The sequence below is a fragment of the Thalassophryne amazonica genome, chromosome 6, assembly GCF_902500255.1.
Source record: "Thalassophryne amazonica chromosome 6, fThaAma1.1, whole genome shotgun sequence".
Taxonomy (NCBI): Eukaryota; Metazoa; Chordata; class Actinopteri; order Batrachoidiformes; family Batrachoididae; genus Thalassophryne; species Thalassophryne amazonica.
Window position 1 is genome coordinate 107,818,410 of NC_047108.1, and position 17,947 is coordinate 107,836,356.

At 45.7% G+C, this 17,947-nt stretch overlaps 1 protein-coding gene across 1 annotated transcript in view; it reads right to left on the bottom strand.

Annotated features, from left to right (window-relative positions):
• itga5 (integrin, alpha 5 (fibronectin receptor, alpha polypeptide)) overlaps window positions 1-17,947 on the bottom strand; it is a 100,437-nt gene that overhangs the window by 5,848 nt on the left and 76,642 nt on the right. Inside the window, exons 25-29 of the mRNA XM_034173104.1 lie at window positions 15,802-15,960; window positions 14,594-14,701; window positions 3,033-3,146; window positions 1,515-1,616; window positions 1,293-1,415 (exon numbers count right to left, since the gene is read on the bottom strand). Coding sequence (XP_034028995.1) covers window positions 1,293-1,415; window positions 1,515-1,616; window positions 3,033-3,146; window positions 14,594-14,701; window positions 15,802-15,960 — 606 coding nt within the window. The remainder of the gene's footprint in view (window positions 1-1,292; window positions 1,416-1,514; window positions 1,617-3,032; window positions 3,147-14,593; window positions 14,702-15,801; window positions 15,961-17,947) is intronic.

A 17,947-nucleotide genomic window follows, 5' to 3' on the forward strand; every position in this document is an offset into this window, starting at 1 on the left:
ACTTTGTTGATGCACCTTTGGCAGCAATTACAGCCTCAGGTCTTCATGAATATGATGCCAGAAGCTTGGTGCACCTATCTTTGGGCAGTTTGGCCCATTCCTCTTTGTAGCACCTCTCAAGATCCATCAGGTTGGATGGGGAGCATCAGTGTACAGAGATGTTCAATCGGATACAGGTCTGGGCTCTGGCTGGGCCACTCAAGGACATTCACAGAGTTGTCCTGAAGCCACTCCTTTGATATCTTGGCTGTGTGCTTAGGGTCATTGTCCTGCTGAAAGATGAACTGTCACCCCAGTCTGAGGTCAAGTGCACTCTGGAGCAGGTTTTCATCCAGGTCATCTCTGTATATTGCTGCATTCATCTGTCCCTCAATCCTGACTAATCTCCTAGTTCCTTCTCTGGAAAAAACATCTCTGCAGCATGATGCTGCCACCACCACGCTTCACTGTAGGTATGGTGCCTCTACCAAACAGGTGTGATTGGTGGATTGCTACAGAGATGGTTGTCCTTCTGGAATGTTATCCTCTCTCCATTCTGGAGCTCTGGCAGAGTGACTGTCAGTTTCATGGTCACCTCCCTGACTAAGGCCCTTCTCCCCCAATCACTCAGTTTAGACAGGCGGCAAGCTCCAGGAAGAGTCCTGGTGGATCTGAACTTCTTCATCACTCTGTACCTGGCCAGGCACTCCAGTACATAATACTGACCTTTCTCTAACGAGAGAAAGGTCACAATACTTCAAGCAGTTCCCTGCATCTACACTGGGCGGCGGCGACAAAGCTGTATGAATTCTATGTGTCTGTTTGACAGAAGAATCCCTTGAAGACAAAAATAAATTGGGACCTTCAAAGCAGCAGAAATGATTCTGTACCTTCCCCAGATTTATGCCTCCGGACAATCCTGTCTCAGAGGTCTACAGACAATTTCTTTGGCTTCATGCTTGGTTTGTGCTCTGACTTCCATGATCAGTGGAAACGGGATGCAACTGAACTCAATTTTGACCTTCATGGCAAAGGCTGTGAATACTTTTGTACATGTGATTTATTATTATTATTATTATTATTATTATTATTATTATTATTATTATTTTTAATACATTTGCAAAAAATGAAAAAAAAACTTTTGTATGTTGTCATTATGGGGTACTGTGTGTAGAATTTTAAGGGAAAAAAAATGGATTTCATCCATTATGGAGAGAGGCCATAACATAAGAAAATGTGGAAAAAGTTCAGCGCTGTGAATACTTTCTGGATGCACTGTAAAATGTCTCAGATGTTTTTATAGCAGTTCTGACCTTATAGAGGACATAGATGAGCAGAGCCAGAAGCAATAAACCAGCTAAAATGGCCAAAATGATGATCCACAGAGGAACTGAGTTTTCTATGTCTGGCTTGTTCCACACCACTGAGCTCACAACCTGAGGATGAGAGTGTAGTTTGTTTTCATCCCACTTAATCACAACAACAACAAAAAAAATATACCTGAATACTAAAAAAAAAGAAATGCTCTTGGATACCTTTTTGTGGCCACTGGGTGCATGTTTAGGGAGGATGGAATAAGGCATCTTCATCACACTGTACCTGGCCAGACACTCCAGGACATAATACTTGTAGACTCTCTAAGGAGAGAAAGGTCACAATAGTTCAAGCAGTTCCCCGTATCTACACTGGGTGGCGACAAAGCTGTATAATTCTATGTGTCTGTTTGACAGAAGAATCCCTTGAAGACAAAAATAAATTAACTCGTTTTCACACATATGCCCCATGCTACTGCATACAGGATAAGATTAATATACTGTGTATAGTAGTTTGTAGACGGATGGGTCAAAACGCTGATGTGCTTTGGAAAAAATTTAACCTATAGAGTAATGTAGACTCAGTGATGATGTCCCAGTTGCAGAGTCTTGAGTGTGTGCATGTACTGACAGATTCAGAACCAATAAAAACAGCCAGAGATTATAAACCATCAACTTCTGATCACTTTCTCATTTATAAGAGATTAGCAGTGGTGGCTCCGCGGCAATTTATTATTATTATCATTATTATTATTATTGTTAAAGGTGGGATGAAGTCACTGTCAAGTCATTCTCAAGTCATCAATCTGCAAGTCAAGTCTCAAGTCATCTTACAAACAATTGATGGTCATTATGACTTGAGACTTGACTTGCAGATTGATGACTTGAGAGTGACTTGATGGTGACTTCGTCCCACCTCTAGTAAGTCCCTTCGGCTGCTCCCTTGTTTGCACTTGGGGTCGCCACAGCAAATCCAAGGTGGATCTGCATGTTGAATTGGCACAAGTTTTACGCCAGATGCCCTTCCTGACGCAACTCCACATTACATGGAGAAATGTGGCAGGGGTGGGATTTGAATCCGGAACCTTCTGAACTGAAACCAATGGCATTAACCACTTGGCCACCACTCCTCTGATTATTATTATTATTATTTATATTCCCTTGCCAGGGCTAGTTAACATTAGGTTATAAATACCTGCACCATTTATTTATTTAATATTTTTATATATATATATATTCATTTATTTATTTTATGCAAATATATATATATTTATTAATTTACTTGCTCGGGGGACATTCCAACAGTATTTTTCATACTTATCATTCCAAAAACATTATCGCGCAAAGTTGAAACTCTGCACACCACCCACTGTTCGCCTTCAATACGCTGTGATGGACAGATGAAATCAAAATGTTGTCAAGGTCCAAACCTTTATGGTCCTAGGTGTACGTGGAGAAAAGAAATATCTGAGACAGACGGCTGCAGCTATTCATCCTTTTGCCAGACACAAATTTGAGGTTTCAGGTCTCAATGTTTTCTTTCTCTAAACTTTAATGAATAATGGCTGCTCGCTCACTCACTCGCTCGCTCGCTTGCCAAATCCTGACATGAGAAAATACACCAATGGGAATGGATTACTCTTTTGTGCACGGCCTTCCTCTGCCAGGCTTTTGTCATCGGGTGAAAACATATGTTCATGCACAGAATGTCCAGCGAGGCGGATTTCATCTCTCACAAACCTCAATGAAGGTCTCGGCCCAAATGCGAGAGCGGACTTTCAGGATAGCAGTCGTCCCCCGGTCCAAAAGACCCACGTTGCACTGAAGCGTCCAGCACTCCACATTAGAGCAGGACTAGAGCAAAAGAGAGACAGAGAGAGAGAGAGAGAGAGAGAGAGAGAGAGAGAAGGTTAGAGGAGTCGTTCCAAAACTAAAGGACGTCGGGTCCCAGCTTGAAACATAAAATTCGCACCCAGAACCTTTAATCACAATTTTGCTTAACATGTGAAACTAAGGTAAAGTATTTTGAAATGCATATGTTAAACTAGATCAGATAAATTAAGAATAACATGCAATTTAAATTCCATAGCTTGTTTTATAACTTTTTTATTGGATTATAATATTGTTATAATTAATATATATTAAAATTATTATTCTAATATAGTATAATATATTAAAAGACATGCAGGTTAGGTGAACTGGAAACTTTCTATTTGTCCAGGTCTTGCAAATGAGGTCTCAAACTCAATGGGGCTAACCTGGTTAAATAAAATAAACAAAATAAAACAATTGGGCCAGTTTAAACTTGATTACAAAATTAAAAATTTCTATATATTTTTTTTTTTAGAATCGCTCATGGTCCACCTGCACTACCGTCAGAGTACAACAGTGGGCCACAGCCTACACTTTGGGAACCACTGGTTTGGAGAATAATCCAGCAATTCTTGTGCAAAAACAACAACAAAATGCATCTAATATGTAAAACACAACAGTCAGAGAAATTACAGAAACCTAAGTCATAATAAGATAAATCCGAGTCGAATTAATGCAGCCAGTCACATAAATATCACAAAGAGCCCAATGTTATAACGGCGATTCCTCGCCTGCTTCAAATTAGGCAGACTGAAGGAATGTCATGAGCCTGTAAAACTGCAGAATGTACCACTCTCCAAATTATTGCCCAACCACCGAAACCAAGCATTTTCATCAAGACTGTTGAATCCACAATCTTAATTAGAACCTCATAATGCAGCTTGATACATTTAACATTTTAAAACATCCAAGCTGCATTTTAGAGCTGGTGTTATAGTCAGACCACCCCCAGACTGAGAGGTTTCAGCGAGTTTCCTGAGGGAGCACATTCATGTAATCATTACGCCAAGCAGAGCAAACGCGTACCTGCTGAGTTCATTTACGCTCAGCCTTAGACTTCATAAGCAGCATATCGGTGCAATTAATTTCTCCTGGTAGACTTCACTGATAGCCCAGGGCGCAGGAGACGCAAATGTTTGTGGGATGACATTGACGGTCCAGTGCCAAAGATGCCTCAGACCCAAGTCCCGCGTATCCGCCCCGGTGGGATTATGCGGTTGGGAGCTGAAGCTTAGTGGTATGGAAGCTGTTCCCACTGCTTCATAAAGTAACAGCTTGGCCTGACTACAAAGTCAGAGCAGGTAGCACCGTGGGATGAGGGCTCGGGCTACCAATTTGTAGTCCTGGGTTTGCTTCCCAGTCACGCTGCCTGTCTGTGTCCTGTCTGTGAAGCACAGGCCTCATCTATCTGGCACCAGTGTCGCAGAACGAACAGTCCACCCCTAAAAATTCCTCATGCGTCATTTCGGAGCTCTGAGACAGATTCTCTTCATCCAAAGCGATCAAATTGATTTATGAGATTATTAACCATCAGATGTTAAAGATAAAACCTCTTAAATCATTCTACACTGAGGTTTAAGCAGAAACAACGCAATTTTAAGCAGAAACTCTGCGAAATTCGGTGATGCTTTGAAATGGCCGACGCGCAATGAACGCATCAGCTAGCAGCTCGTTTAGCCGCGGCACTCTGATCTCTTCCGACGCCTTTTATGATGAAATAATGCTGAATTTATGTGGAAATGATTGTTGTACAAAAGCTTCAGATATCTGTCGCTGAGATAGATGATGGCTGGAGTGCAGTTTTAAGCAGAAATGAGGTTTTAATCCATGATCTGCGGCTAATGACGCATGCACAGATGCAAAAACAGTCTGCCCTGCCTTCACTGCGCATGCGTCATTTGCAGTGGTTCACAGATTATCACCTCGATGCATAAATTCAGCATTATTTCATCGTGAAAGGCGGCGGAAGCAATTAGAGTGGCATGGCTAAACAAGCTGCTAGCTGATGTGTTCATTGCGCGTCGGCCTTTTCAAAGCGTCACCAAATTTTGCAGAGTTTCTGCTTAAAATGACCTTGTTTCTGCTTAAAACTGACTTTAGAATGATTTAAGAGGTTTTACCTTTATCATCTGATGCCGAATAATCCCATGAATCCATTTGATCGCTTTGGGTGAAGCGACTTTGTCTTAGAGAGCTCTGAAGTGACACGTGCAGATGCAAAAGGCGGATGGATTTTTAGGGGTGGACCGTTCAGTCTGCGACACCGGCACCAATGGGCCTCAGGGCCTGTATAAGACATACTTCATTACAAACATTCAATAACGTGATCTAAATTCCCTGTACTGGTAAGAACGTAGCACTAGTACACAAGAATGGTAATGAGCGGGTGGGTTTTAATCCATGCTGCCATTTTGAGCAGACAATAACTCAAAAACCAATCAATACCATCATCGTGCACGTCTCCAACTTAAAAGGGCATATTCGCCCTATTGAGGTTTCAAATCCCACAAAATTTCAGAGAGTTCTGTTGTGTGGGCCGCTGAAGAGGAGGTACTGTTGGCCCACCACCAGAGGGCACCCACCATTAACTGTCTCTGCTTGGACAGACCCGGCTCTTCTCTGGACAGACGTCTTCTATCCTCGAGCCTGCCCACACGTCACTTTTCGTATAATTGACTGTCATTCTTACACTGCATTTGTCTGTATTCCGTTGTGCACAATTTTAAACATTACATTGTTATATTTTGGCTTATCCATTGTCCGTTCATTTACGCCCCCTGTTGTGGGTCCGTGTCACTACACTTTCCCAACAGGATATCTCGGCCAACGTCATGGATCCCGAGGGGCGTCAACCATCGAGTGAACCACCAATGGAAACGCAGGGTGCACAGGCGCCGGCAGGAGGCGTATTAGGTGAGCTGCAGCAAATCTTAACCGCCTTCACTGCTCGGTTGGACTTGGTGACCGAGCAGAATGTTATTCTCAATCGGACGATGGAGGCTCTCACCACCCAGGTGGAAGCGCGCACGCAGGGCGCTGCTGCAGTACCTCCACCTGCTGTTCAGGCGCCGAATACAGATATTCCACTGGTCGTTCAACGAACCCCCCCACCGTCCCCTGAAGCATACATAAGCCCTCCGGAGCTGTACGGAGGTTGTGTAGAGATGTGCGCAGACTTTCTGATGCAGTGTTCGCTCGTCTTTGCACAGCGTCCCGTTATGTACGCGTCAGACTCCAGCCGGGTGGCTTATGTTATTAATCTGCTTTGAGGTGAGGCACGCGCCTGGGCTACAGCACATGGGAGCAGAATGCACGGCTCCTAATGATATATACTGAGGTTGTGAGGGAGTTCAGACTGGTGTTCGATCACCCACATAGAGGCGAGACCGCTTCGAGTGTGCTGCTGTCTATGAGACAGGGGCGTCGGAGTGCAGCCGAGTATGCAGTCGCCTTCCGCATCGCGGCAGCGAGGGCCGGCTGGAATACTGTTGCACTCCGCGCCGTCTTTGTAAACGGACTGTATCTGGTCCTTAAGGAGCACCTGGTGGCTAAGGATGAGCCGCGGGATTTAGACGGGCTTATCAACCTGGTAGTACGGTTAGACAACCGATTAGCAGAACGTCGATGGGAGTGGGGCGAAGGGCGTGGTCAGGCACGAGCCATCCCTCTTCCTTCCGGGTCCGAAAGGGAGCCGTCTTCCCCACGCTCCACAGCCAGAGGGCTCCGTGTGGCAACAGCTCCCCCTGCTGACATTGTTAAGGAAACGAGCAGGGCCAAAATCAGATCAGATGACAGATTGAGGAGGCTGGCTCACGGGGAGTGTTTTCTCTGCAGCTCAAAAGAGCATATACAGAAAAACTGCCCCAAATGGCCAAAACGACAACACTTGCCCTTAGGGACTGGGCTAAGGGTGGGTCATAACACACACGAGGGGTGCGCACATAAATCTGCACGACTCCCAGTTACGATCCTGAGTGGGGATCTAACCCTTCACGCCCCAGCACTGGTGGACACGGGGTTGGAAGGGAATCTGCTGGACAGCAGATGGGCAAAGGAAGTAGGGCTCCCTCTAGTGGCCCTACCTTCACCATTGAAGGTACGGGCACTAGATGACACCCTTCTCCCATTAATCACACACCAGACACAGCCTGTAACATTGGTTGTGTCTGGGAATCACAAGGAGGAGATTGTGTTTTATGTAACACTTTCTACCTCCCGAGTGATTTTGGGATTTCCATGGATGGTAAAGCACAATCCGCGGATAGATTGGCTGTCTGGGGGTGTGATGCAGTGGAGCGAAACCTGCCACCGGGAATGCTTAGGATCCTTGGTCCCACCCGGTGTGACAGCTAATGAGGAGGTCAAAGTACCCCCAATCTGACGGCGGTGCCTGAGGAGAACCATGATCTTGCTGACGTCTTCAGCAAAGATCTGGCACTCACTCTCCCCCCGCACCGGCCACGATTTCGCCACTGATTTGATCCCAGGCGTTGAGTACCCATCCAGCAGGCTGTACAACCTCTCACGTCCAGAGCGCGAATCAATGGAGACCTACATCCAGGACTCTTTAGCTGCCGGGTTGATCCGGAACTCCACCTCCCCGATGGGTGCAGGTTTCTTTTTTGTGGGCAAGAAAGACGGCGGACTCCGTCCATGGATCGATTACAGAGGGCTGAACGAAATTACGGTTCGCAACCGATACCCGTTACCTCTGTTGGATTCGGTGTTCACGCCCCTGCATGGAGCCCAAATATTCACTAAATTCGATCTTAGGAATGCGTACCACCTGGTTCGGATCCTGAAGGGAGACCAGTGGAAGACAGCATTTAACACCCCCTTAGGTCACTTTGAGTACCTGGTCATGCCGTTCGGCCTCACCAATGCGCCCGCGACGTTCCAAGCCTTGGTTAATGTTGTCTTGTGGGACTTCCTGCATCGGTTCGTCTTCGTATATCTGGACGATATACTCATCTTTTCCCCGGATCCGGAGAACCATGTCCAGCATGTACGTCAGGTCCTGCAGCGGTTGTTGGAAAACCGGCTGTTTGTGAAGGGTGAGAAGTGCGAGTTCCACCGCTCTTCTTTGTCCTTCCTGGGGTTCATAATCTCCTCCAACTCCGTCGCCCCTGATCCGGCCAAGGTTGCGGCGGTGAGAGACTGGCCCCAACCAACAAGCTGTAGGAAGCTGCAACAGTTCCTCAGTTTTGCAAACTTCTACAGGATGTTTATTAAGGATTACAGTCAGGTGGTTAGTCCCTTGACAGCCCTGACCTCCTCCAAAGTCCCCTTCACCTGGTCGGATCGGTGCGAAGCCGTGTTTAGGGAGTTGAAACGCCAGTTCTCGACTGCGCCAGTCCTGGTGCAGCCTGATCCTAACCGCCAGTTTGTTGTTGAAGTGGATGCCTCTGACTCAGGGATAGGAGCCGTGCTGTCCCAGAGCAGGGAGTCCGATAAGGTCCTCCACCCCTGTGCCTATTTTTCCCGCAGGTTGACCCCGGCAGAGTGAAACTATGACGTGGGCAATCGAGAACTCCTTGCGGTGAAAGAGGCTCTTGAGGAGTGGAGACACCTGTTGGAGGGAGCTGCGGTTCCATTCACGGAGCCCTTCAAGGTTTTCACGGACCATCGGAACCTGGAGTACATCCGGACCGCCAAGCGTCTGAACCCCAGGCAAGCCCGCTGGTCACTGTTCTTCGGGCATTTTGACTTCCAAATCACCTACCGCCCCGGGACCAAGAACCAAAGATCTGACGCCTTGTCCCGGGTTCACGAAGAGGAAGTCAAAGCCGAGCTGTCAGATCCTACGGAAACCATCATCCCCGAGTCCACTGTCGTGGCCACCCTCACCTGGGACGTGGAGAAGACCGTACGGGAGGCCCTGGCATGGAATCCGGACCCGGGAACTGGCCCGAAGGACAAGTTATACATCCCACCAGAAGCCAGAGCTGCGGTCTTGGACTTCTGTCACGGTTCCAAGCTCTCCTGTCACCCAGGGGTGCGAAGGACTGTGGCAGTGGTCTGGCAGCACTTCTGGTGGGCATCTATGGAAGCCGACGTCCGGGAGTACGTCCAGGCCTGCACCATCTGCGCAAGGGGAAAAGCTGACCACCAACGGGCACAGGGACTCCTCCAGCCATTACCTGTGCCTCACCGCCCCTGGTCCCACATCAGCCTGGACTTCATCACGGGCCTCCCGCAGTCCCAGGGCATGACCACCATCTTCACGATAGTGGACCGGTTCTCCAAGGCGGCTCACTTTGTGGCCCTCCCGAAGCTCCCGACGGCCCAGGAGACAGCAGACCTCCTGGTCCACCATGTCGTACATCTGCATGGGATTCCATCTGACGTTGTCACCGACTGTGGTCCCCAGTTCTCCTCGCAAGTCTGGAGGAGTTTCTGTAGGGAACTGGGGGCCACTGTAAGCCTCTCGTCCGGGTACCATCCCCAGACGAACGGACAGGCAGAGCGGACCAACCAGGATTTGGAGTAGGCTCTCCGCTGCGTGACCTCCGCGCACCCGACGGCCTGGAGCAACCATCTGGCCTGGATCGAGTACGCTCACAATAGCCAAGTTTCATCTGCCACCGGCCTCTCCCCATTTGAGGTATGTTTGGGGTACCAGCCCCCATTGTTTCCGCTCGTGGAGGGAGAGGTCAGGGTGCCCTCGGTCCAGGCCCACCTCAGGAGGTGCCGTCGGGTGTGGCGTACTGCCTGCTCTGCCCTGCTGAAAGCCCGGATGAGGGCCAAGGCCCATGCAGACCGGCCCCTGTATATCAGCCCGGGCAGGACGTTTGGCTATCCTCTGCAAGTGGAATCCCAAAAACGTAAGGACAGATTTATTGGACCATTCCCCATCCTTAAAGTCCTTAGTCCGGCCGCAGTGAAGCTGAAGCTACCAGCTTTACTGCGGATCCATCCTGTCTTTCACGTGTCTCGGATTAAGCCCTACCACACTTCACCATTCTGCACCCCCGGACCGGCGCCGCCTCCTGCCCGGATCATCGACGGAGAGCCGGTATGGACAGTACGCCGGCTCCTGGACGTCCGTCGGAAGGGCCGGGGGTTCCAGTACTTGATGGATTGGGAGGGGTATGGACCTGACGAACGCTCCTGGGTGAAGAGGAGCCTCATCCTGGACCCGGCCCTCCTGGCCGACTTCTACACCCGACACCCCGACAAGCCTGGTCGGGCGCCAGGAGGCGCCCGTTGAGGGGGGGGAGTCCTGTTGTGTGGGCCGCTGAAGAGGAGGTACTGCTGGCCCACCACCAGAGGGCGCCGTGCCTGAAGTGCGGGCTTCAGGCACGAGAGGGCGCCGGAGCAACCGGGAGTTACAGCTGTCACTCAACAACAAGCACCAGCTGTCACTCATCATCACCATCACCTTAAAAGCCGGGCAGCAACTCCACCTCGCTGTCGAGATATCATCTACTACTTAGGTAATATTCTCTGCTGTGTCTGAACTGTGACTTACGTGTGATCTGTTTGCAGCCGTTTTCCTGTGGTGCAGTTTCAGCTGGGTTGGCGGTCAGTGAGAGTGCCGACGTCTTCGCCTCTCACTCCATCCAGATAAGTGGTAACAGGAGCTGCTCGTGTGTTCCTACTTTAGAGGTGGAGGTGCTCCCTCCTGGAGGAACTGTATCTGTGTGTGAGGATTTACTATCCACACATCCACCATTAACTGTCTCTGCTTCCTGCCAGCAGTACCAGGTCTGACAGCTGGAGACGGTGGCCACAGGGCTTGTCGGCTCCGGTGTTCTTCAGATCCGTTGGCGGTGGAAGCCGTGTGGGACCCGGCTCTTCTCTGGATAGACGTCTTCTATCCTCGAGCCTGCCCACACGGCACTTTTCGTATAATTGACTATCATTCTTAAACTGCATTTGTCTGTATTCCATTGTGCACAATTTGCAACATTAAATTGTTATATTTTGGCTTATCCATTGTCCGTTCATTTACGCCCCCTGTTGTGGGTCCGTGTCACTACACTTTCCCAACAAGTTCACCGCTCTACAAGATGTCAGTAACACTGAGAAATGAATTGAGATGCTCTGATCAGGCTGCAATTTAACCGCTGCACACGGACAACAGCATGAACATCACAACATAAAACTCTTTGTACATTGTGCTTAAAACTCTTGCGAATATATTACCTGGGTTTTTACACATTGTTATTGTGTTTGTTTTATGTAAACGTGAGAAGCTCAGGTTGTTATTTTCAATGGGAATTGCTGTGAGTGGCAGTTGTTTCCTGTTTGTCATTCTGAGGGAAAGTGAAGTTTGCTCTTTAACGTCCTGCTTATTGTCCTTTACAGCACTATTTGTCCAGTTTGTTCCAGAGTAATATATATAAAATTTCTGAAATTCGGTTTGCATTTATGAAGTTCCACGCAGATTAAATGTAGCAGACACGGATAATTTGGAATATTTGTTTAAGCAAGTTTTCAGGGTCTCGTGCATGCAGTCTCTGATTAACATGATGAAAGGCTTTAAAATTTACACTTTGGTCATATAATGTTCATTTGCAATTGTCATCATGTGGTTTCTCTATGTTGTTTAGACTGCAGCAATTCTCTGGCACGCAACAGATTATGGGATATCTCAGTGGGGCGAATAACGTTATCATGTCTTTGTAATATCCCACATGTGTGTCCATCTTCATGAATGGGAATGATAACTCCATAACTCCATGGCCACGCAATCGTGTTGACATGGGCGTGACGCTTTCAAAGTTCTCTGTCATGTTGGTGGGTGTTGCAATTCAATTTACTGCCAGAAGAGTAGGGGGCGCCATGTGAAGAACAAGGCAGGGACATTCTTTCCGCCTGCACTGCTGCTGTTGCTGGTCATTTTCTTCCCTTTTTCTGGATTGATTTGTCCCTCAACGACCTCCACTTCTTTATACAATCATCGACCTCCAAATCAACCTTACATGCAATTTCCCTCCATGAGTTGTGGGTCATTTGAGCATCTTTGTCATATTTGCGGGCTTCTTCTGCCAAACGTTCCTCTGTTTCATCATTCATAATCGGAATGGAATTTGCATGTGCACTGCTAGAACCTTTAAGTATTTATTTATTTTACTTTTTATTGGGGGGCAGGTGGTTATAGTTTTGTGTTATACATCCCAATGTTCTGCAAATGTATGACTACGGCTGTAGAAATGTTCCTGCTATAAGCAAAAATCAGTGAAGCAACTTGTTTAAATTATGCAAGTCCATACCTGGACAGCTAGTTTATGCTGAGGATGAAAGACTGAGATGCCACCTCTCTACAGTGTTGGCAAGCAACTGCTCCCTTCCATTTCAAGCAACGAGCCCGGAAACAGGCCATTTGTTTAAGGTTCAAAAATGGGTCTTTTATTAGTAACTATTTTTAAACCACAGGATTAACAACATCATCTTTGTGGAAAGGCCATTTATGACCCCGAGCATATATTTTTGCAAGGATCGGCCGATCCGTGTGGCAAGTATAATCCAAACTTGTGCTGGGTCACTTATGTTGTCAACATGATAACTTCAGATGAGATTGTAATTTGCAAACTTTAATCATTATATTTTGCTGTTTTGCAAGGAAGCATGACCAACAGACCAAGAACAGCAAGATTTACAGCTTTACGAGCACTGAGACTAGTTCTTGATGCCCAGAGTGAGGATGAAAAGGATGATGGACAAATATATTAGAGAGTGAAATAAACATGAAGAACCCTAAAACAATCATTTATATAGAGATATTCCAATATAAAGTCAATGGGGTCATAAATAACCCCACTTGGTCATATTAGTCGCTAAAATAGCTTGGTCACCTCAGGGTTAACATGACCCCTTTAAATTTATTCCAGGACCTGGGCAGACTGCTTCAGTCAGACATTGGTAAACACTAACAGATTTTCATCGAGACATTTTGAACAAAGATGTCTGTCCTGCCGAGCATAGAACCTAAAGTGCATATACGGGAGAAAACGACAGAGAATGGGGTCCTTCATGTCAACGTGTCATTGGTCACGCTTGATAAATGAGCACAGTTAGGAGCGACAGGCGCCCAGACAAAGACCTCTTTGGTAGAGGCAGGTACCCACAGACCGAGGGAGAGGGAGCAGCTACCTGACAGACCCGGTGGCTCAATAAGGCCAGTGTGTGAGGGTGACAGGCTTAACAACACCCAGAGTCCAAAATTAGAGAGAAGAAACCAGTGCATCACCGACAAAAACCTCCCCTACCCTACCACCGCTGCTGAAAGCCCTTTAATGTTAATCACCACAAAGGAACAACCCCGTGACCGCTGACCTCTCACTTTTAACAACATCATAACCTAATTACATGATCCCAGGAGCTTTAGTTAAAGGCAAAGCCAGTGTCAAAGTACATCCAGAGCTGCACTCTTAAAGTCAACAATAAAAAAGAAAATAGCATTCTGGCTGTTAAAAAATGTACATTGTTTTAGGAATACTGAGAGTATTGACATGATTATGTGACAATAATATTTTAATCCATTTTTCCCAAAATCCCAGCCTCAAGCCTTACATGTAGTTCATAAGGAATAGCGGGTTGGACAACCTCACACAGCAAGTTTAAAATAACTAGAAGCACCAAATCTGCATCAAATCCTTTCTAGTGTTAAATTAACACTAGAAAGTGTCTATATGTGTCCATGCTTTTCAGTGCTAACACTACTCATGTTATTCTGACACTACTTCAAAAGTGTTAGACACTAAAAAAGAGCAGGCGCGCACACACACACACACACACACACACACACACACACACACACACACACACACACACACACACACACATCTGTCATTTTGCTGTGTATCAGTTTTTTTTGTAAACTTTCTTTTTTATTCATAATATGCATATGTCGCGAACATGGACGAGTGAAGTTCTTCAGCATCTCACCATGTCATTTAAGTCCTTCAGACTTTTTTTGAGGGAGCATTAGCATGGCTAAAATCTTTCAGCTTCTGGGGGAGCTCCGCCCACCCAGACCCTCCGCCTTTTTAAGCATTTCTTTTTTTCCTCTCACATGCCTGGAAGCTCCTCACCATCTCACCATGTCATTTAGGTCCTTCACACTTTATTTTCCTTAAACGATTCTGAGGAGCATTAGCATGGTTAAAACCTTTCAGCTTCTGGGGGGGCCTCTGGTTAATATTGAAAACCAACTGTACACATCATGTCACTTTTTTTTTTTAACTGCGCCAGACATCAGCTGACAAGTACCACATTTAATAAATGACAAGAAATCAGACATTTTATTGAAATGGGCTGTCTGACAAATGTAATATTTGGATGAGTTTGTGGAAACGTCCACCCCCACTTCAAGAATTTCACGCGGAACACCAAGGGTGCTCAGATGCACGGATACGGTCCATAAAAAATATTCATAATGAATATGCTGGCACAATGTGAACATTACCATCTAAGCATCTTACCAGATTTGTCAAATGAGCAAGGTGTTGTCTGTGGACATCCCTCCTCTCAACGTGGTGCTCATGGCCTTTCAGCGCCAGAAGAGGTGGATCAGTGGACGTGTGCTGGAGCTACAGGACACACAAGTGGCATTATCAGGTCAATATAAAACAGTGCCCTCAACAGGCAGGACAGCACAGCACACTTCTGTTAAGGACAGACATGGCAATAATGTGATATTGAGGCTTTTGTCAATAATCACAAACACACAAGCTCAACTGGCCTGATTGTGAAAGATTCAAATTACAGGAGGTACTGAGGGGGACTTGGACTTGGACCCTCTTCCTCCCAAAAAGATAAAAGCAACAGCTTTGGATGATGCCTGAAAGAATCTTGCAGTATATTTTCAGACACCAATTTTTGCATTAGTTGAACCTCTTGTCTGCCTGCCTCCTTCCAATCATTGCAATGTCCCATTTGGCCGAGCCCCAACCTCAGGCTCTATTAAACGAAGCAAACGTGGAATTGGTAAATCTTTCAGTTCTGTGAATGGATGCTTAAGACTTAATCCAAAAGCAAGTCACTTCCCATAGAATCCCATGTTAAAATGTCCAACTTTACAATAAAAATAAACATTTCTGCAGGCTAGCTTATTAGCTTTAACTTGATTGGTAACTCCAAGATGTCAGGCGTTTAGACTTAATTCATCCCATGCAGGTCACCATGGGCTTGCCCACACTCTCGTTTTATCCATTTATGGATTGGCCGGGAGTTGACGCTAACGTTAACGGGTTTTTTTTTCTTTTTCTTTTTCTTAATTCTTAAAGTAACAGTTTAAGGAACTAACGTTAGCTAGCTGAATATAGCTTTTGGCTTTACCTATCAAGCTGATGTTTGGTAAAGAAGACCTGCCACCACCTTTCTATATTTGCAGATTCACCGGGGTCAAACTGAACGTATGGAGCCTCGATCAACATCTGTCAACTTACAAACATAAAATGTGTGCTGAACATTTAAAGTTGGAACTTGTAAAAGGGCCCCGCCTTGTTCAACACTAAAGATAAGCAAGTAACATCAAGCTGTGCAGAATATAAGGGAAGAGATGGGACATCAAAGAGGTGGTGGGAGGCGGGTGTGGCCCAAATCCGTGGTACAGCCGGATGGTTAATCACACAGATGACTGGGAACAAGTGGGACATCTTCACTGACTGTGTGCTCGTGTGTTACTTACTTTGAGGTGTAGGTGGTTCATGGTGTGGTTGGTGGTGCAGTTGATGGGACCTTCAGTGGAGAACTCCAAAGGGTAAAGCAGAGCGTGATTCGGCACACTGAGGGGGCAGCGCAGCTCGAGTAGGGTGTGGCTGATCCGACTGGGTCCATTGTTCACCAGCTGGAAAAGCAAGAGAGCAGAGGAAAGAGGAAATTAATAAGATAGATTTAATATGTGAAGTATTAAAGGACTTCAAGGGTATCTGTATTGCTTTGTGTTTCACAGAGAAACCAGACTGGAGCAGATTTTTCTTCCGATACTGATACTGATACTTCAGCTGTATATCTGATTATTATTTGTAAGCAGTGCAGTAGGGTCATAGGGTCACAGTGCACTGATTCGTGGATGTGTCCAGAATTACCTGCTGCTTTGGCTCACTACAGTATTAATAGGTGTGTATGTTTAATATTTTTTTATCCAGAATCACAATAAAGTACATTAGCATATTGTTGCAACTTATTCTCTGTTTTTATGTCCTCATATGAAAAGTAATGCATGGTATTTTGTGCATATTCCTGTGCATGTAACATTCAGAAAAGCACATTTGGATTTTTTTTGGGTTACAATCAGACAGATAAGACAAATGTAGATATTTTTGGTGGAGGGAGAGGCAGCAAATTCGACATCTTGTTTTTGCCGACATTAACACCCCCTGCTGGCCGATGAAAACATCAGCTATGTATGAATTTTTCTGCATTATTTTTTATACTGTCATCATCCTCAATAAATACATAATTTGTTGGTCTGTTGGATTAATTCAAACACAGTTTCTCTTACAAGCTGACTGGTTCCAATCACATACCATTTAATCACTCACTCACTCATCTTCAACTGCTTACTCCAATTAAGGATCACAGGGGGACTGGAGCCTATCCCAGCAGCCACAGGGCATGAGGCGGGGTACAGGATGCCAGTCTGTCGCAGGGCCAATACCATTTATTTATTAAAAAACTAAACACTTTAATGTCATGATCCATAAGATTATATGCACAAAGGCCAACAGATTGTTTTTTTTTTTTAGTTTGGTGTCATGTGGCTGAAGATGCATAAAACAGCCTCTGTTGTTCTCCACAGTTGGTCTGGATGGGTCTTGGGTGCACACATCTTTGTGGTTTAGTGTCTGCTAGCTGATTGTGTCCACATATTGCAAAAGGTTTGACTTTCCACAAAGTTAAGAGTCTGTGGGCCTTTTCTCAGTTTGTCATTTAAAAGATCCAGGATCAACTGGCTGATCCTGACGACTCTAATCCAGTAAATCTTCTTCACAGACTAAAGTTAATTATGGAGTTCCACAAGGTTCTGTGCTAGGACCAATTTTATTCACTTTATACATGCTTCCCTTAGGCAGTATTATTAGACGGTATTGCTTAAATTTTCATTGTTACGCAGATGATACCCAGCTTTATCTATCCATGAAGCCAGAGGACACACACCAATTAGCTAAACTGCAGGATTGTCTTACAGACATAAAGACATGGATGACCTCTAATTTCCTGCTTTTAAACTCAGATAAATCTGAAGTTATTGTACTTGGCCCCACAAATCTTAGAAACATGGTGTCTAACCAGATCCTTACTCTGGATGGCATTACCCTGACCTCTAGTAATACTGTGAGAAATCTTGGAGTCATTTTTGATCAGGATATGTAATTCAAAGCGCATATTAAACAAATATGTAGGACTGCTTTTTTGCATTTACGCAATATCTCTAAAATCAGAAAGGTCTTGTCTCAGAGTGATGCTGAAAAACTAATTCATGCATTTATTTCCTCTAGGCTGGACTATTGTAATTCATTATTATCAGGTTGTCCTAAAAGTTCCCTAAAAAGCCTTCAGTTAATTCAAAATGCTGCAGCTAGAGTACTGACGGGGACTAGAAGGAGAGAGCATATCTCACCCATATTGGCCTCTCTTCATTGACTTCCTGTTAATTCTAGAATAGAATTTAAAATTCTTCTTCTTACTTATAAGGTTTTGAATAATCAGGTCCCATCTTATCTTAGGGACCTCGTAGTACCATATCACCCCAATAGAGCGCTTCGCTCTCAGACTGCAGGCTTACTTGTAGTTCCTAGGGTTTGTAAGAGTAGAATGGGAGGCAGAGCCTT